This window comes from Sceloporus undulatus, chromosome 5 (genome assembly GCF_019175285.1).
Source record: "Sceloporus undulatus isolate JIND9_A2432 ecotype Alabama chromosome 5, SceUnd_v1.1, whole genome shotgun sequence".
In the NCBI taxonomy this organism is placed as follows: Eukaryota; Metazoa; Chordata; class Lepidosauria; order Squamata; family Phrynosomatidae; genus Sceloporus; species Sceloporus undulatus.
In genome coordinates this window covers 83,184,595-83,206,168 of record NC_056526.1, presented here as the reverse complement: position 1 = coordinate 83,206,168, position 21,574 = coordinate 83,184,595, and the positions used below count along the sequence as shown (strand labels likewise).

Genomic DNA, 21,574 nt, shown 5'->3' with positions numbered 1-21,574 from the left:
TGACATCCTGGGGGTGGAGTCAGGGCATGCATTATCAGGAAACTGCATCCTGACTCCGCCCACAGGCTGCCCTTTCAGGCCGGTCTGTATAGTGCCTTAGTAACAAGGAGAGTAACTAGGACCTTAGTAACTAGGAGAGGGATAGGAATTTTTTTTAGACCTGGCCTGATTAATGAAATAAATATACAACAGGAAATACACACAGAGGCTATCTATCCTCACCACCAGAAAACTAGTTAAGAAATAATAAATATAAAACGACTTGGTTATTGCACTCTCCAGATTCTATTCCAGTGTAACAACTGAAGCTAAAGCAAATCACAAGCAACAGGGAACATTTTAGTATGCAAAGGGATTTTGTAGCACCTTTGAGACTAACTGAAAGAAAGTTGGTAGCATGATCTTTTGTAGACTATAGCCTACTTCCTCAGATGCATGTTACTCAAAAGCTTATAAGAAACCATGCTAAGAGACTCTGCAAGCACCAGTTTCCCAAGGTGCATAATCACAAGTACCTGTATAATAATGACTTAAGGAGGAAAACCATGGATTCAGCTCAATACTAGGGGGAGAAACGCTGACCCTGTCCCAAGATAACTTTGAAGGACAATAAAATATTTTATTTCAGAGTTTGTTGATAAGGGTTAATTAAAGGGGATTACTTTATAAATTCATGTAGGAGTCTAGAAATTTTAATCAAAAAATTGACCCAAAACATTTGAGTCAGCTTATCCATGGGTCAATGTAAGTACTGTAGTTTAACTCTTATATATAAAAAATGAGCCATCCCCTGGTGAAAGCACTGACACACACACACACACCCTCTATACTCTAATTCATCCAGCCATTAGTGTGAGCATAAACAGTGATGCCTTGCTGGAATTTTGTAAGATTTTTGGCATTGTTTTCATTTGCTTCATCCTTTAGAACCTTTGTTACATGCACGCAAGTTTTACTCTTGATGTCCATGGGTTATCTTAAAATCTATAATTTTGTCCCCCCAAACCTGCATGAGGTTGACTTATAATTGAGTACAATGGGCCCTCTCCTTATGCAGGGGATCCATTCTGGATCCCCCCGCGTAAGGGAAAATCCGCCTATGATTGAGCCTCATAGAAAATAATGGGGCGCATGCATGTGGCGGAGCGGCCATTGTTTCCCTCCCCAAGCGGCTTCCGTGTAGGCTGGAAGCCACGTAAAATGCATCCGTGCATGGCATGGGTGCACTGTATATACAGTACTAACTTCATTGTGGCCTAAATGCCATAAAGGCACCAGATCCAATCTGATCAAGGAAGCTAAGAAGAGTCAACCTTGGCTAGTACTTAGATAGGAGACTGCCAATGAGTAGCAGCTGTTGCAGCCTATATTTCAGAGGAAGGAACTGGCAAAACCACTTCTGTGTATTCTTTGTCTAAGAAAACTCAATGAAATTCATGGGGTTGCCATAAGTTAAAGATAATCTTTGTAGAAAGAACTTGGTGAAGATACAGAAGGCTACAATTAACTCTCAACCATGCTCAGTCAGCTCAGCCATGTAAACCCACCGGATGACCTTGGGCAAGTCACAGCCTCTCAGCCTCAGAGGATTATAGGTTTGCCTTTGAGTTGTCTTAAGTGTGAAACAACTTGAAGGCACACAACAACAACAATTAAATCAGGCCATCTGAAAATTATCAAGGAAGAAGTACCAAGTTAAACAACCAATTCTGAACAAGTTTTTCCACTTGTGCTTAATTATTATGTATTGCCAGCCACCTCTGTATCTTATACCAGGAATAAGGGAACTCTGGACCTCCAGATCAATGCATCCGTGGTCATTGGTTGACGCTGATGAGGTCCCACAATTTTATATTACATAACAGATGCCATTCTTTGTTGGCAGGAGGGGCTACAAATAGGGATTATTCAACGTACAGTGTTAAAGCAACATAGGATGGTGTGTATGTATATAATCTATATGGCCCTATTGTTTTTGAGTAAAATAGCTTACTGTGTCTTATTTATAGGAGTACCAATAAAGGCAATTTCTGTGACATTTTGAAAACACAGTACTACCAACCTTTAACCCAGAAAGAACCAGTAAAAGGCAATAGAAGTATTGTAACATGCTGAAAGCCCATCTACAGAAAATTCATGGGACATGGGGAACTGAGTACTTAACTCTGCACTAAAATGCTACTAACTTGGAAATAAACTTTTAAAAGACAGAAGCTGCATAACTGCATTCCAGAAATGTAATCTTAACACAAAAATTAGTCTGAACTGTTAATCTCAGCACTGAATTCTAAAAAAAAAAATCTAGTTAGACAACAAGACTTTCTCAACCTTTTTACCATTGAGGAGTCCTTGAAATAATTTCCAGCTCTCAGGGAACTTCTGCAAATTATTATACCTTTTAAAAATAATCTCTCATGGAAACTCTAGTGATCTCTTGCAGAACCCTAGGTTTCTTGGGAACCCTGGTCAAGAAACTCGACTTTGTCACTAGAGACCAAGGCAGACTCTGTGGCACAGAGTGCTTGGCATCACTTTCAGCTGGTGCATCAGTTACAGCATTTCCTGGATAGAGATAGCCTAGCCACAGTAAACCACGCACTGATGACTTTCCAGCTGCCCTTGAACAAAGAAACTACAAAGCAAGATTGGAAAGAGAAACAGCTGAACTGGAATGTATACACAAATTCCAGTATCAGTAGTAAATTGAAAAGAGACAATCATTTCCTGGCACACTATACATACTATAACACTAGTTAACATCCCAGCCTCATGAGGGCACTCTTGGCCAGTTTATCACATCTCCTTTCTGGTTCCCTGCCTGCACACACCACATTCCAAAACTCCCTCCACAATTCATATGGTCATCAATTCACCCTTGCCTTAGGCAATATCTTTATTCCCTCAATGACCATCATTAAAACTGAATTTGTCTCCTCATCACTATACCCACAAGTTTTGCATTTCTAAAGCTATTCACACAGTCTGCTTATAAAGGTCTGTTCTTAGGCAGTACATACATCTGAGGAAGCAGACTAAGTCTATGAAAGCTTATACTGAAGTGTGATGGAGTCTCCTCATTTGGAGGTTTTTAAACAGAGGGGAATGACCATCTATCTGGAGTGCTTTAATTGTATATTCCTACATGGCAGGGGGTTGGACTGGATTCTATGATTCTATGAACTTCTTTCTCTCAGTTAGTCTCAAAGGTCCTACAAGATCCTTTTGCATACTCTTAACTTCCCAGTTAGATTACTAGAGTGCACTCTACATGGAGCAGAGGGTGACTAAGAAGTTAATACAAAATGCAGTGGGAAGACTGCTCACCAAAACTTCTGAGACAGTGGATAGATTCAAACAAGGAAGCCACAGCCCTGACTCTACAAGACCTGAGCAGGGCTGTTGAGGATAGGGTAACTTGAAGCTCTCTCATTCATGAGGATGCCATATATTGATGTTGACTTGTAAGCAGCTAACAACAACAACAACAACAACAACAACAACACAGTTTAAACCATGTGTATACACATTTTGAAGTAAATCAGGCTCCAAAGGCTTTAACAAACAGTGACATTTTCCTTAGCACCAAACTGAAACCAGCATTGATGCCAACTGAGTCTCTAATCTACATTCTACAACTGGAGTGCCACAACTAAGAAAGTCCCCTCCCACATCTTCACGTATATTCAGGGGAGACACAGAGGATAGCCCTCTCCATATATTTCAGTCCTCAGACAGACATATAAAGGGAAAGGTGTTTAGTGCAATTCTTTAAAGACTGGTATCATATGATCTCTATATGATATTCTGATCAACTGCTATGTTTTGCACTAGCAGCTGCTTCTGAGTCATCTTCAAGTGTGCATTAGCCTAATGGGGAGGCTAAACAATGCATGACTTGCTGTGGCTAGTTATTTCTGTCCAGGAAAGGTCATAGCTGGCAGGCCAATTAAAGCTGACCCGAAGCATTCCAAACCAGGGAATTCAGTGCAGCCTCCAGTGACAAAGATGAATCCTGGAGTATTCTCATGCATTTTACTAGCTCCCACAGGGAAAGTACAATCCCATCCAGGACATGTTGTTTACACAAGTTCCAGATATGAGAACCATCAATCTACAGAGCCTCAGGATCCAGCTTCCGTTTATTAGCTCTCTTTTAGCCCAGTACCTAATGACCTCACCCCGTGATTTCATACATACAAGACTGATCTCTGTGGCACCCCACAGTTTAATAGCCATGTGACTGAACAAGAATCCCCAAATACTACTGTTTAGAGTCACTCCTGTAGGTACAACACAGAGCCTCCTACTCCCATCCCATAGAGCTGATGCAGTATGTTACTATAATCATTGTATCAAAAGCCACTGAGGGATTCAAAATCAACTCCTTGTCTTTTCCCTGTAGTGGATCATCAGCCAGAACAAGTGAAGCTATTTCAGTGCCATACCATGGCCTGAAATCAGACTTAATGAGTCCAGGTAACCTGTTTCCTCCAAGAATATCTGGCTTGGCCAAGACACCAAATTCTAAAGCACCTTGAACAAAAGGGAGGCATTAGCAGTAACACAGTAGTTCTCTTGTGTCTCTGGATGAAATGACATCTTCAGGAAGATACTATAGTACTACAGCCTCTTTCAAAGCAGCAGGCACTTCTCACTGATAAAGTGAAGCATTTACCTCCTGTTGAATCCATGCAATCAATTTCGCTCTACTAGATCTTAGCAGCCAGGATGGGCAAGCGTCAAGCTGACATGGTGGTACAGACTGATTCAAGCGTCTTGTCCAACCATCAGGCCACAACCACTGAAACCAATCCCCAAAAAATCAGACCAGATGGTGCACCAAACACTTCTCCAGACTCTATGATAAGTGTACAGTCAGCCCTCTTTATCTATGGATTCTACACCCACAAATTCAACCAATTGCGATTTGAAAATATTCAAATTAAAAGAAATATCTAAAAAGTAAAGCCTGGTTTTGCCATTTAATATAAGGGACACCATTTTACTACACCATTATACATAATGAGACTTGAGCCTATTGTATTGTCAAGTTATGAATGAATATGAGGAACTTCCTCCTCAAAGCACCTAAGAAATTTTTCACAACACCTAATCAAAAATTCTATTTCTGGTGTCTCCAGGCCCAACCCTAAACAGGCTCTTTACTACGCAGGAAGCTGAAGATGTAACATGGGAAGCTTAGTATGATTTCCCCCCCAGTCTCACTGCAGCATAAGGAGTCCCTGCTGATCTTTGATCGCATTTGCTCTGAGCCCTAACACTACTGGCACTCTAGCTATTGTCCAGCCTGCTGCACATAGATCTTCTGTAAAGATCTATGTGCAGGGTAATTACAGAACTGGAGTGGGCACTTGGCAATGATTGTATCAATTACCCTTTTCATCTCATCATTCTGCAGTAAGACCAAGATCTTGATCAAATCGCTAGCCAGAAAATCTACCAGAGCATTCAGCAATCAGTCAGATTCCATGTCCCTAGGCCTCCCCACACCTTTTGGAGAGGGGTCAGCTACAACCAAACCAAACTTCATGAGGAAATCATTTAACCAAAACAATAGAGTTGTTGAAATCCCATCCCAAAGAACAGATAATCAAGTACAAGATAAACACTCAAAACTACTTCCCTTTCTTCATGCAAGAGATGGGCTCCTTATGGATGCAGGCAACTTCTCTCCCCCTCCCAGGCCTCCAATCTAAGGTGGTGCTACACAGAACTCATCTACTCAGGTCTCTCTAATGCATACCAGGCCAATGCCTTCATCTGGATTAAGATGTACATGACAACTGTATTATGGGCTAAAGCGGCATTCAGGAACACTACCACAAAATCAGAGATTGGCTGACAGGGCTACATGGATCATGAGGGATGGAAGAAGGACTGAAATATGGGACAAAACTCAGGTAACAGCTACTATGCTACCTGCATGTCTTCCTAGAGATGTCTGAACTGGCCTGGATAATACTAGTTTGCTACATCCCAGTTGGATTCAGAGACAATTCACTTGCTTAAGGTAGAATTTAACAAAGACCTCTGCCTTTTTAAAAATCAACAACCTAAAACAAATTGGTGAAATAATCTGATAGAAAAGTATCTGTAAAATAAATCTGGCAACTTGTGGTTCCAATGGTTGCTCCTTCCAGTTATTTAGAGGTGCATGGGAGCTGTCCCATTGCCATATCTCTGTGAAGAATAGGGTAGAGAACATGTATTGCTCCCATACAATCCAGAGGAGCTTTGAGAGGAGCGGCCAATAAACCAAGAGTGAGATTGCTGACCCCTTGGCAATGGAACCACCATAACTGTTCCAGTTACTGTTTTTCCCATCTGGAATTATATCAGCATACTTAAAACAATTTTACTTTTCAGTTCCACCCCTCCTTTTGGTCCTCTGAGAACCCTTAAAAAGACTAACAAAGTTAATTTCCTAGCATTATTTTCATGGCACTGAGCTTGTCAAAAGGGCAGACATATATGTACTGCATGTATCAGTTTCACATGCAAATCTGTAGGGATTCTGCAAGTATAATGGTAACATGGCTCCTCAAATAAAATGAGAAAAATGCCTCATATAAAGGGTAGTAAAAGGAACAGCAAATTTTACTTGCTCGCTGCAAAGCAGTAACAAGAGGCAGACTTAAAGGCTATGGTCATGAAACAAGATCACTGTTGTTATTGGAAGGATAAGAAGAAAAGGGTCCTGTAAACACCTAGGTGCAAACATTAATAAATTTATACAGGCTAGGTAACATTGCTGCAGTCCCTGCAAGCCAGTGGCCCCTCCAAAACAGCCCTCATCTTTCCCAGCAAAATTGGCCAATGGATATACTGACTGGAAATGTTGAGAGTTTTGTTCAAACACATCTGGAAAGAACACCAGGCTAGAGAAGTTTTCACTACAACATAATCAAGAGCTTTAATTCCTAATTTCATGTTGTCAGCTGAGAGATAGTGAGAACATGAAGCCCTACTGAAACCCTACTCTCCTGTCACTGCCAAGACCATTTTTGGCGTCAAACCTTCTTCTCAAAGGAAGATTTATCTCCCTTCCCTATGCAAGCTAACCTGGTGTCCAAAGTGTCTTGCTACTGGGAGAGCTGGCAGGCTCCTAAGACAGAAGCCAATCCAATGGGCATTTGAGAAACAGGAATTAAGGGTAGCTGGAACAGGTCAGGTCAAAGGCTGCAGTTGTTACTACAATAAAGGAGCAGGAACAATGACCTATTTCCATCTAGAGACCAATGCTGTCTAGAAAGAATTACATATCTTCCCTTACACTATTTAATATTTATTTTGAGCACAAGGACACCATCCAAGAAGAGTGACGAATACACTGATCAGAACAATGCAGTCATAACTATAATTTTACAAAATCCTATGCAATGCCACTAGACAGAAAACTCCATCCACAGTTTCAAATCCTGAAGCTTACCCAGGCATTACCATCGATCCTCACTAGACAGCTACCCTCCACACCAGCTTTTACAGGAAGCAGTAATATTAGCAAAAGTGCAGATTCATACTCTAATTTCTGTGCAGATAAGCAGTCACATAAACTGTTAGTTCTTCAAAACACAGTACTTACTCAGAATCAAACGTCTGCAATCTTGAACAGGAAGCCTGAACAACTAGGAGCCACATACTTTAACTCAGAATATCACCCTCTCTGATTTGTTCCTGTCTGGAACTGAGACACCATCTCACTCAAGCAGTTTAGACTGAAGAAAAAACCTATGGATCCATAGACTCAGGACTCTGATACTACATAGTCTAAATCTAGAGGACAATACATCATTCACTGAAGAATGTTACTGATGGAGTGTCACTGCAACCTTGATTTCAAACTCACTTTTATTTTAAGCAACTGAGCATGGAAGCCAAACATTTTGCTTATTAACTGAACTATTAAGTTCTCTTTGTTCAACACCCTAACATATGTGTGTGTGTGTATGTATGTGTGTGCCCGTGCATGCGTGTATGATTAACTGAATCCCACTGGGATCAAGAACAAACTTGTAAGAAGGGTTGTTTCTTTACTTTTAAATCATCTGCATTTAATAATTTTATAAACAGTGCACTTCAATATGTGTTTCCGGCATGGCTTTTAGATATATATAAAGTAAAGGTAACATTTGCACCAGGAAAATCATACAGGCCTGAGTTCAACAGGTCCACTGTGTTAGCAGATTCTTTAGAACAGGTCTGGTCAAGTGGACTGGGTCCAGGGGCCAATTTTCTGTCAACAGGACTCTCTGGGGGTCAGTTGGACTAGCAAAACTCAAAGTGCCACAGGTCCATTTCTGTTTTTCTTTTTAATTTTGTAATGTTGAACAGAACAGGGGATCCTGCAGCCTCACTAAAAAAGCAAATTCTACCTTCTGGAATAGCTCTGGCAGAAAATGGGCAGTCCAGCAAGCACAGAAGGGTCAAGGGCTGCAAAAACAGTCTTGGCCAGCTATGTGCAGCCCAAAGGCTACACTTTACCCACTGCTACTCTAGGGGCTACCATATGGACAGAATCATATATCACTCTGCTAACATCACATTAAATTTATGCCAAGTTCTATACTAATTCCTATATCTATGACAATGATGACTGGAAGAAATTACTGCTAAGATTACTGCTGCCTGCTTCCATAATTATTTCATTTGCATGTTACTTTTCTCTTGCAAGCGCAAATCCTCGGGATGACCAGGAACTGCTTATATCAGTGGTCCCCAAACTGTGCTCTTTAAGGGATTTTGGACTTCAGCTCCCAGAATCCCAGACTACTGGCCAACATGGCTGAGGCTTCTGGGAACTGAAGTCCAAAGAGCACCTTTTGGGGACAATTGATTTATATGTATGAAAAAGGGACGCTATAAGGCACTTAAATTTTTTCTAAGAACCAACAAAAGAAAGATTCTCCCAACAAAACTTTCTTGGAAGAAATGCTCTTTTGTGAGGTTTCTTACATGTGAACATATTCAGAGATAGCCATGTTGCCCACGCAGCAAAATACAAAATAGAAAATGACCAACTAAAATGCAGGATATACATTATGTAAGTTTTCAAAGCTTCACTGGCTTTTTTCAACAGGCAAAGACAATAACAATCTTTGCAAGTGAAGCTCCAATGTACTAAATAGCACCAGATACTGATCTGGACTCATGCACAGTCTCAGAGCCCATAGCAAATATAACAGTTCCAAGGCACACATGCACTAAGTGGCTTCCTGATAGCACAGATCAGGGCAGACAATAAAGCTATCACAGCAGTGCCAGTAACTAGGGCAGTATTGTTTAATGACTAACACAACTGGAAACTAAACAAGATGATACAGTTAGCAGTAGGTCAAGCCTACTTTAAATAGTTACAAAACCAAAGCTAATATTGCATTAGCTAATATACTGCAAGAAGTACAGCTTAATAAATTGATAATTTGAATACCTAGTTTAAACAACTACAAAATCAGTACTAATATAATACTAGTTCATATAAAACAACAAACACAGATTAATTCATTGAACAACTCAGATTACTGAGTGCTACAGTTTAGACTCCAAAATCATACCCAAAAGATTTTTTTTCTAAATAAATTATTCCCTTTACCCAATTAATGTGTCTTTCTGAACATGGAAATAATTGGCTGACACTCCAGGGATAGTAATGCACACCTACTTACAATTACTAATAGAAAGGAAATGGTTTGCATATATTTTGTGGAAAAAGGAATCTTTTCTATTTTTTTTTAAAAAAAGTATGGGAAACCATTTTTCTGAAGCTGAAATATGACTCTTCAGCTGCTAATACAATAGCAGGGTTATTTTATCCCTTAGGGATCAATTTCAGAGTTCAAGAGAGGAACAGAATGATGTGATCAATTACCTAAAGTGAAAGAAAAGTGTTTGGCCAGAGCACAATAGAATTCCCACTTCTAATAGAAAGGGGCAAGCAGCTCAGGATGCAAGGATAAAGAAGCTTTGAACAATCATGGTCCTTATGACAGAACAAGCTGTGAGGGATTGGCATGAGAGGCAACAAATGAGAGCTGATAAATGAGAAAGGTGTACTATCCTTCACTGCTTGAGGTAGCTGAATATTATTAGGGTGCTAGAGACACTAAGGAGTGCAGAAAATTCCAGAGTAATTACACCTTACATGGAAAACATGAGGGGCATACTCTGCACTGGAAGACCATGTACTGCTGGGAAAGAGTGGAGGAGGAAGGTTACTCTAGACAGTTTTCACATCTTCTATTTCCACAGAAGTCCAAGAGTAAGGCCACAGTCACATTCTCCTTTGGCTTGCTTCCAACAGAGACTGATTACCAATGCAGGTAGAAAATGTGGCACAGAACATTGCTGAGAATACAAGGTGTGTATATCTAAGAATATAACTAAACTGAGATGCTTTCAAGAGTTTCACTATATTTGAGGGTGGGGGAGAGCTCAATCTCCCCTGTTATATTTTAAATTTAGAATCAGCAAAATATTTTTAGAACAGGAGAATAATAACACAATTTAAATACAGATTGTATCCAATATGCCAAATGTTTGCCTACAAAGCATAATTTCAAAATAAGGAATTATTCTGAATTAGAGAGAAGCAAAGCTCCCTCAGTTTCACTCACACTTTAGAAGGTCCATAGGAGAGTACTTAAAATTGTGGTCTTTGTGAACTCCCTTCCTCATGCCCTTTTAAAACCTTAAAAAGAGAGCCAAAACAGATGAGTCAATCATGTGAGGGGGCATATTTCACCACCCAACAGTAAGGAATTCAACATTTTCAATTTGTCTGACACAAAGCAGAACTATTCTTTTTTTCAATGTGGAGTTGAAGGCTTTCATGGCTGGCATCCATAGTTTTTTGTGGGGTTTTCGGGCTATGTGGCCATGTTCTAGAAGAGTACTCTTCTAGAACATGGTCACATACCCTAAAAACCCCACAAAAAACTATTCTTTTTTCATTTGGTCTTCCTGCAAATCCAACTCCTAAGGAGACTTTTCTTAACTTTGATATTCTCATATGAATGTAGCCTTGGGATGTGGTTCTCTTTTTTCATGTTCCACTGAAAAGAGTGGAACAGTGCTTAGAAGAATTACTTTTTGGGTTTACAACTTCCTGAAGTATGGCCAGTATATGCTAATACAACAGAATAGTTGAAATGGGGCAAAAAAGCCCAAGCCAAATCCTATAACCCTTCAGATCCTGAATACATTCCAACAACTGTAGTGTACTAAATTCTTCCCACTGACCTCAGTGGAGAAGAAAGACAAAAGACCAGTTCCCCCTACCCACCATCCCACCTTGACCACATTAACATGACACCTTGCAGGAAATAGTACAAATCAACATCTAACCACAGCGCACCAGCAAGCATATAAAAATCCCACGCAGGAAAACTGTAACTCAGGGAATGAAGGTGTAAGGCAGAGGGTTATGATTTCTGTCCTCAACTGGGGATGGACAAGAAAGAAAAGGAGCACTTTCCACAAGACAGTTGGTGCACCTCTGCCAGCTCAATAGCACATGTGTATGGCACACCTAGTTTATGTATTTATTGTTTAAGATATTTGTATGAGTAGTCTTCATCCTATAACATTGGGCTGTTATAAAAAATATCATGCAACAGCTACACAACAGGTGACAGTGTTCTGAACATGGAGCTGAAATCACAAGAGAGCCTGCACCTGCTGCTCTGCAGTCTCCCAAGCAGCTGTTGAAAGCACAGATGTTCTGCTAAGGTGACAGGTTGGCAGATCCGCATATGTGCCTTTCCCTTGCAGAATTTCCTATTTCTCAGATACTGCTCAATAAGGGATATGATTTTCATTGTGTGTTGTTTCTTAATTGCCAACGTTGCTGTAGGAATAGGTTCTCTGCTCCTTTCCCTGTATAAATCACCCTGGTCTTTACATTTGTATGTGGCGGGGATGCTTATTCTACAGCATCCTATTTGGTTCTGGGGCAAGGAGGGCATTCTCATGAAGTCGAACTAGCTTCCCATTGAGATCAGGAGGGATCTGGAAGACACATCTGTTTACCCAGACATTTTCTTGATCATTTCCCCAGCTATTAACACTACCTGTTAATCTAGATTTTCAGAGAATGGCTTTTACTCTTTTATTCTTCTAGCCCCAAGTTTGTTTTTTATTGTATCTATATTTTATTGTGAACCATCTTAAGGAGTTTTAAAAATAACAAGTGCTGTAGGAATATTTTGAATGGATGGAGAGACGGAGAATATATTTTGAATGGATGGAGAGACAGAGAAAATATTTTGAATGGATGGAGAGATGGAGAGCTAGATAGTGAGAATATCTCTCCCATACCCTAGTATAGCATTGGAAATCATGTGGCCCACCAGATGCTGTTGAACTACAATTCCCAGGCACCCTAATCATCATAACCATAAAGAAATGCTGCGAGATGCAACAACACCTGGATGGCCACACAATTTCTTCATTTGCCTTAGCATGACCTAGCTTTGGGTTACTCGGGGAGAACAGGTAAAGAGTTTGATGCTACTAAGATCAAACTCCCTGCCTGTTATAACAAGCACTATGATTGCAAGAATCTCTCTCCCATACACTAGAACAGCAGAATGGAATGGAGGCCCCCAAAACAGGCTAGTACACTTGTGCAGAAGCCATTTTATTGGGAGAAACACAAGCTTGTCTATGGCTGCCTAAGTGCAGGTTTGAATTCCATCAACTCCCTCTGGGATGTCATTGCTGTTGGCCATGTATCCTCAAGACAAGAAGGGGCATATCCCAAGATAATCCCAAAGAGAAGTTGGGACCTGAAGTCACACCTCCAGTTTCTCAACCCCATGCTGGAATCATTGGCTGATGCCACTGACAGTCTGTGATTGTGGCTTTCCTTGTTGACTATCATGGTCCTTACTTTCTTCTTGGCAAAAGATTTTCTTCTCACTCAATGCATTTTGAAATCAGAGCTTGGATAAGTTTAATTTTTGGGCCCAAATTCCCCAAATCCCTCAGTCAGCATGGGCAAATGTCCAAAAAGGATTTCCTCCCTCTGCCCCAGCCTTGTCCAAAAGAGTGTTGTATGTACTTTTTGCAGGGTTCTTCTCAAGGGTGTTGTGTGTTTGCTGTGTTATGTAGCCTCTCTTCTTTTCTCCTGTGTGTGGTATGATCAAAACCATGACTCATGTACAAGCAGTATTGCCCAGGAAGCTAAAAGGGTGTAGCACTTGTTTTAGCTCCTCTCTGCGCTCCTAAGTGCAGTGCCTTCCCCACTGTGCACCCTGCCCTGAATAAGCTGTGGCTGTTACACCAGTGCAGTCCCCCTTGCATATTCAATAATAGAACCCCTTTAAACTCTTGTTAATAAACTCAATCTTAAATTTAGCTTAAATTTGCCTATTATCCCAAACGTGACCTTGTCAATTAATTGTTCCTGTTTTGGCTAGGTATGTTTTTAACTTCTGATACTTAATTTAAATTAACAAGAGTTAGTAGAAACCTAAGTGACTCTGTGATGTCTCTGAAATGCTCAGTTTCAACATCCCTTTTCTCACTCAGCACTGCATAGCCCCCTGGCTTAAAACCAAATTAATAGCCACCATCCAAAATGGTAAGTCAGTCCAGGTGAGCTCATAAAGAAAAGGAGACAAACAGGTAGAACAGCCCTTTGAGATAATTTTTCCCTCCATAAATATAGGACAGGCAAATAGCTTTACTCCATTTAAGAGACAGGGCATCATACATGGTGGCAATATTGTCCAGGAAAAACAATTAAACCTTGTTGAACTACAGCACATCAATTTTGTTTCATTTTTTTTCAAATTCTTTTATAGATTGTTCTTTTGTTATTATGTTCTTTTATGATTCTGAATAACTGTTTACATTCCCAAAGCATTTCAATGACATTTTACACTGAGTTATTTGAAAAATGTTAGATGGACAATTTCTGGAAATGTTAGTACTCCCAGATAAAACTGAGAATGAGATATTGGTTAAAAAGCCATGTCTACTTGCTTTTAAGAGTTCCTTTATGTAATATCGTGAAGGGAAAAAGAAACAAGTCCTAACCTTCACTATGGATTTCAGATGCTAAACCGCTTAATTTTAGAGGGAGGAGGAAATATTCAGTACTAAAAAGAATGTTGTGGCTGGTACAATATAATGCTACCGTTTTGTTTTTGTTAACCGTCATCAAGACAGTTCTAATATAGCAATCCTATGAAAGAGAGATCTCCAAGACGCCCTGTTACTAGTAGCCCTATTCACATCCTGCAAAGTCAGCACTGTGGCTTCCTTGACTGAATCAATCCATGTGTAAAGTAATCTTCTTCTTTTGCTACTAACTCCCACCTCACCAAGCGTTATTGTTTTTTCAAGTGAGCCATGTCATCTCATGACATGTCCAAAGTACAACTGCCTGAGTTTACCCATTTTGGTTTCTGCGGAGAGTTCATGTTTGATTTACTCTTCGATCCATTTATTTGACTTTTGGGCCATCCATGGTATCTGAAGAATTCTCCTCAAGCACATTTCAAAAGAGTTGACTCTCTTCCTGTTGTCTTTCTTCACTGGCTAGCTTTCACAACCATACACCACAAACAGGAAATACAATGACTTGGACAATCCTGACTTTAGTATCTGATATATTTTTACACTTGAAGATCTTCTGTAATTCCTTCATAGCTACCCTTCCAATTCCCAGCTGCTTTCTGATTTCTTGACTATAGTCCAATCCTATCATTACCCTGTGAATAAGGTCACAATGTTCCAAATGAAATATACCAATTTAGCTGTATAACTCTCTCCCAGGAATCACACTCTCACATCCTACAATGAAGCTACAATTTCTGAGTAACAATGTGCAAAAAACCAAGAAGTGGGTCACAATGATCCTGCAAGTTCATTAATCTTAAAAATGTTGCTAAATTCATGCAGAAAAATAGGTGTGATGCCATACGAAACATTCTGATGTGAATGGTTACTGGGTAGTTTGGGGGCAAACTAACAATTCATTTTTACATAAAGATGTACTCTGTAGGCTAAAATCAACATGGGAATTCAAAGTAAAGTATTTATTGAGAAGATACCACCAATACAGATAATGATAATTCTAAAAGCCATTAACAGAGTCAATTGGCAAAGTTACCTAGTTCCTTAGCGATTTTGTCAAGAGATGACAATAGTTTTCACAAAAACATTGGGGAGAAGACAGTATAAGGAAATTCTGTGAACCAGAAGAACTAGGAAAAGCACCTAACAGACCAAATTGATACTACCCCCACCCCATTTCTTGCACTAATCTGCCTGAAATTTTAGTTTTTTTCCTATTGGACAGTTTTAAATTTTGACGTTTAATCTCTTTTTATGGGTTATCACTGTTTTTATGATTGGGAGTTTTTAAATTGTAATTTTTAATTGTTTGATGTTTTAATTATACTGTTGGAATCCGCTTTGATTCCTAGTGAAAAAGCAGAATACAAATAAATATTACTACTACTACTACTATTATTATTATTATTATTATTTAATTAATTAATAAAAGAGGAGAGCATTTTTAAACAGTTCCTCTATAGGATGCAAGGAGAGTCACCTGAGTGCTGGGCTATGAGTCTGGAGATCAGAATTCAATTCCCAGCTCAGCCAGGAAACCCACTGGGTGACCTTGGGCAAATCACACTCTCTCAGTCTCAGGAAAAAGGCAATGGCAAACCTCCTCTGAACAAATCTTGCTAAGAAAACCCCATGATAGCTTCACCTTAATCGGAAATGACTTGAAGGTAAACAACAACAATAGGATGCAAAGACAAATGAGGGTTTGCCTCTGAGTATACACAGCAAAGTATACCAAAGAATGTCATCCTTGACAGTATACCTGTATAAAGCACAGGTTTACAAACAAGTGGTTGCCACATTCACTGGTTTATGCTGAAGTGTGTACCTGAAATGTGTGAAGTGGTCCTAGCACTTACAAAAATTCTCCCTGCACTTCAAAAAGCTCTCTAAGGCTTCATTTGCAGCGCAGAGGAGCCCCAGCCTCCAAACCGTGAGGCTCCTCCGCACTGCAAATAAGAAGCGCCAAAATGGCGCTTCTCTTTGCAGCGCGGATATGACGCCGCGAGGCGCCAATGGTGCACTTGTAGCATCATATGCGCTGTGCGACGTGCGGACGCAGCGCATCAGCTGCGTAAAGATGGTGGCCCCCATGTGGAACAGGCGCCGCCATTTTGTACGGACTCGGTCCGCATTAGGGTTAGGGGCGTCCGGAAGTGACGCCCCTTTCCAATCCTAATACGGACCCAGTCCGTACTTTATGGCCATTTGTAACAGGCTTAACTTTCACAAACTGAGGCCGGCTACAAACCGGCACTTGGGACGTCCGCAGGACATCCCATTTTAAAAAAGGGGCGTCTCTTCTAGACGCCCCTGGGTCTAATACGGACTCTGTCCGTACAATATGGCGCCGGCCGTTCCACACGGCCAGCGGCATCTTTACGTATCGGACGCTGTGCGTCTGAACGTGTCGCAGCGCTTGTGACGTCGCGAGTGCGCCAGCGGCGCCTCGCGACATCACAGAGGCGCCGCAGAAAGAAGCTCCATTTGGGCGCTTCTTTTTTTGCTCCGTAAGGGAGCCGCGCGGTGTGGCTGCGACGGCTCCCTTACAGAGCAAGCGGCGGCGGCGGCAGACCACCTCAAAGCGGTGGTCTATAACCTGCCCCAGTGTTTTATCTATAGGACAAATGTATCTGATGAAGCAAAGTTGTGGGGATGTGGAAGGACAGATAAGGAGTGCAGCTAGCTTGCTGACTTGCTATTAAATGTCACAATTATGGTACATACGAGATGGTGCTGAGCGTTTCTGCTTCTTGACAGTCTAACAAAAGCTTTGATTTCTGAGGTTAAAAGAGCTACAAAAGATCAAACCTGGCTACTTTTGATAAAGCCCTTAGCTGTAAGCATAGATAGTCAGAAATACATCCCACTGAAATGAACAGGACATCAGAGTTTACACACTTAGGATAGCACTATAAGTAAGCTGTGTTGTCTTTTTTTTTTTTACTTAAATTCAGGTGTTGATAGTGTATAGGAACCCACAATGTGTTTTTGTTGTTGTTGTGCCTTCAAGTCATTTCTGACTTATGGCAACCCCAAAGGCCATATCACAGGGTATATTGTTGGTAGAATTTGTTCAGAGGTGGTTTGCTCTTGTCTTTCTCTGAGATTAAGAGAGTATAACCTTTTGAAGGTCACCCAGTGGGTTTCCATGGCTGAGCATGGATTTGAATTGTAGTCCAATGCTCAAACCACCATGAAATGCTGGTTCTCCATTATGTGTTTATCCCAAGTAAATTCTGAACACAAACATACTGCCTCCTGCACAAGATTTTAAGTCTTTCCCTTTCACAGTTAAAATCAATCCCAAGGAAAAAATATCATAAACTGAAGGATAATCTATCTAGCAGCAGCATAATGAAAAGTGACAGAAGCCACATCTTTCCTATCCAAGTCCACCACAAAAAACAAAACCCACAGCTGACAACAGATGAAAACCACAGATCCCACACCAGAAATGAAAAAGTTTGTTTCGCACTGCAGAAAAGGCTAAGACATTGCGAAAGCATGCTAAAGTTTGTGGCACGGTACATCACCAGAGAGATCAGCTTTTCAAACTACAATCAATTTGTTATACACATCCTATTTTAAGATAATATTAAATACTCACTTAGCCAGACTGTGTTCAGACTGGAGAAGGGTGGTCTTAATGATAGATGCCAACTAAGACTTTCTGTTTGTGTGAGAAACACATTGACAGATAAGGTGAAAAGGCTGATCAAAGATGCTACATCTGAGAGAGTGTTCCTGAATACCACACTGCTCCTGGACATAGCCATGTACAGTATGTCTTTGCTCATTTTCAGCTATGAGCCAGCTCCATTTCCTGGAAGTGTCAGCTCCACAAACACTGATACACCCTACATGGAGCTGCCCTTGAAAAAGTATTTGAAAACTGCAATTGTGCAGAATGTGGCTTTTGAAGTTATAATGCATCAATTGCAATGGCTTCTAATTCAATTCCAGGGACAGTTTGAGGAGTTGGTATTTACTCTTAAAGCCACAGTTTAGGAATATAATATTTGCCTAAGTAACTTCCTAATATGCATACTCATGGGCTGAGATTTAAAGGCTCTGTTCTGTGCCCTACTACCTAAAGGATGCTTGGGAGGTGAGTTGATACTGGAGCTTGGAAGAGCTATCTGTGGACTACAGCTACCAGAATCCCCTAGCTAGCATTGCCTGTGGCCATGGAGGCTCAATTCTTGGAGATGTATTCCAAAAAGTACCGTAACCGATCAGGTAACTATTCAAAGATCCAAAACCCACTGCAGAAATAATCCAGTTTGAGACTGCTTTAATTGCGCTGGCTCACTGTGAGGGAATCCTGGGAACTGTACTTTATTGTGGCACCAAAGCTCTCAGACAGAGAAGGCTAAATGTCTTACAAAACTACAGTTCCCAGAATTCCCTAGCATTGAGCCAGGACAATTAAAGTGGTCTCAAACTGGATTATTTCTGCAGTGTGTTTTGGATCAAAGACAACTATTCAAACTATTCAAAGACATGGCCTTTTTTGGTATGTGTTCCAATTATGAAATGCCTCCCCAGAGGAGGCGACTCCAACCTCATCTTGGATGGTATTTAGATGGGCAGTGAAAACTCTCATATTCCAATTGGCCTTTAATATATATAGGAAGGATTTAGCTCCACTTTTTTTTTTTACTTCAAGGCAAGATCTTTAATTTTGTGATTTGATGATGTTTTCTTATTTTACTAAGAGAAGTAATTTTGTAAGTATCAGTTTTGTATGGAAATAAATAAGTAAACAACCAATTTTTCACAAGCAATTAAAGACACATGGTGAGCTGTGATGTTTGTTTGTTGTATTTCCATCTTACTAATGCCTTACAGCTTTTTAGGCCATGGCTTCACAGTGGTTCTCTCTCCCCACCACCCGAGCCTGGCCAATGCTGTCTTTTAAACTATGCCAGCATAAGGAATATGTAAATTACTACATGTGGCCCTTTTTGAATGTCACTTGAGACAAAATCTTTGGTTCTTTGTAAAAGATAAATTTTCTCAGCAAGTTCCTGGCCAAATGTGAACACAACACACATCCAAGAATATAGCCATGGGGTGAAGAAAGAAACTGTATCATCTTCCACCACCCCCAAAGTCTCAGAAGTTTTTGCATATTATGATTGATATGATCATTTGCTCTATATCAGTGATGGAGAACCTTTTACAGACCGAGTGCCCAAACTGCAACCCAGACCCCCTTATTTATTGCAAAGTGCCACATCCCTCTGGCTTTCTAGTAAGAAACTCTGGCAAACTCTGTGCTAGGGCAATAGCATGTGTGCCCACAGAGAGGGCTCCGAGTGCTACCTCTGGCACGCATTCCATAGGTTTGCCATCACTGCTCTATATACATATAATGTGATTTAACATTTGGAATAAATGTTGTGGAATTTCCTTTTTAAATCAAACTTTAAAAAGAATTCTATGGGTATTTTTTTCTTCTAGCAGCTGCATTTTGTCCAGGTCATGCAGTGGTGGCAAAGAAGGACAAATCTCCTAGCATTGAGAATTTCTACAACACTATGTCGTTTTGTATTCACTGTGCCTGGGGCCTTTTCCTTTCTGCTGCCACCCTTTATGCTAGCGTAGAGGCCACTCCCACCCTGATCACTGTGGGACTGCAGCAACTACATGTGGCCGGTCGCAATCTGGGCCACTAAAAAGGTGTGGAATTTTTCCAATCATTTTTGGCCTGGCTAGTCCAGGTTAGGGTAAACTCAGCATGGCTTCTGGCTACGTTCAAGGCTTGCATCATGTAAATGCCACACCCCCAGCGCAGCCTGATGGTGGCCCTTTTGGCCCTCTGTTTCAGGACATAGTTACACCAACATAGTGCATTAACAGCATTCTGGCCTTAGAAAGGTAACTCACAAACAAGGACCCTCTAATTCATTCTGAGAGACAATCCAATGTCCACAGCAAAACTCACAGAAGAAAAACTCTTTTGGCTTCCACTACCCCTTATCAGCAACCCCCCCCCCCCCCATGCACACACACACACACACCTGATGACACCAAGGATGGGATACTACTGATGACAGTATGTGCCTCAATATGTGTTTCACAGATCATGCAATAAAAAAAGTTTTATTGTGTGTACCACTGCTTCTTCACTTCCATGCAGCCCTGGGCACTCCTGAATTGTATGGAAAGCACTGACTGTTTTCTGCTGAATCTTCTACATGTCCACACCAGGTCCTTTCATTCCTGCCTATCATGACATCAGTCTTAGATCCCTGACAGTATTAGGTGATGCTGTATTTTCTGCCTTCCCACCTTTGGGGGTGCAGGGATTGCTTCTCATTCAGACTCTTTCTCTAGCTTCTCTGCAATTACATTTCAACCACAAAATGGCACCTTTTTTGTCACAATATGTAACACTGTGTTTGGGAAAAAATAATTCCAATGGGAAAATGCCATAACTTGGTTGGGAAAAGCTGCTTGGTTTTTCTTTATGTTAAAAGAAAATCACACATAGCAGGTGACTGAAAGTCATGGACATTGTTTAAAAACTTCAAACCTTCAGCCATCAAAGGTCAGAAACGATACTTACGGTAGGCTGCACATCTCTATCCACTATCTCCTCAGAACTCCCAGAGCGACAGCAAAGACACCAGCTTCTTTTGGTGGGGCAGAGGAGAGGGCAACTGGCAAATTCATCTGAATTGGGGATTAGCACAGGTCTACTGTGCTACTGTGCCTTGAATAGCTGTTGTAGTTATAATTTAATAGAAAAGCAAGACACAAATGTTATAGAATAAATTTCTAAATGGAATTAAAATCTCATTCCTTCCACCAAAATAAAACAAAAAAGATTAAATCTTTCTTAACCAAAACTAACCAAGAGACAACTCAGTTGCCTAGTTTATCGCTATGATGTGTTTTATGTGGACCAATCTTTGAAGATGGTTTGATAGATACAGTTAACATAGAATTTGGCAATTTAGCTGGCTGCAGGGAACACAGCAGATGCAAACTCACCAATCAGATCCGGATATTACAGGTCTATATTCAAGCTTCTTGTTAGTAATGTTAAAGCCCTAAACCAAAGGTACACACATTTTTCAGACTTGAGGCCTGCATGTAATATTGAATAGCTGGATGCATACTTGGTGCATGTGGACACACAACAACAACAAAGACCTGTTAAACTCAGTTACTTCTGAGTGGACATACATAGGACTGCACTGTAAACTCAAAACAAGCATAGTTGCCATTCTTAACTCAGTGGTTGGCTTATGGTATATCTACAAACTTTGTGATTTTGTAACTTAGAGGGGATAAGGGAAGAGAGATAGTAAAGTCAGAGTCTCACCTTAACAACACACATCATATTTGTTGACAAATAAACTGACTACTAACTTCTCCTACAGTAGAGCTTTGGAGCAATAGAAAAAGTAGGCCTGTTCATCAGGGTACAGTATTAGTAATATCTAAAACTGAAATTGTT

General features: G+C 40.6%; 1 protein-coding gene across 3 annotated transcripts in view; it reads right to left on the bottom strand.

Moving 5' to 3' along the window:
* The window catches only part of ATXN7L1 (ataxin 7 like 1), a 102,649-nt gene that overhangs the window by 64,119 nt on the left and 16,956 nt on the right, over positions 1-21,574 (bottom strand). Inside the window, exon 2 of one of the 3 annotated variants that reach the window (XM_042467074.1) lies at positions 10,632-10,705. The exons of the other annotated variants lie outside the window; for them this stretch is intronic. Within the exon in view, the coding sequence (XP_042323008.1) occupies positions 10,632-10,692 (61 nt within the window). The 5' untranslated portion in view covers positions 10,693-10,705. The remainder of the gene's footprint in view (positions 1-10,631; positions 10,706-21,574) is intronic. 3 annotated transcript variants of the gene reach the window in all.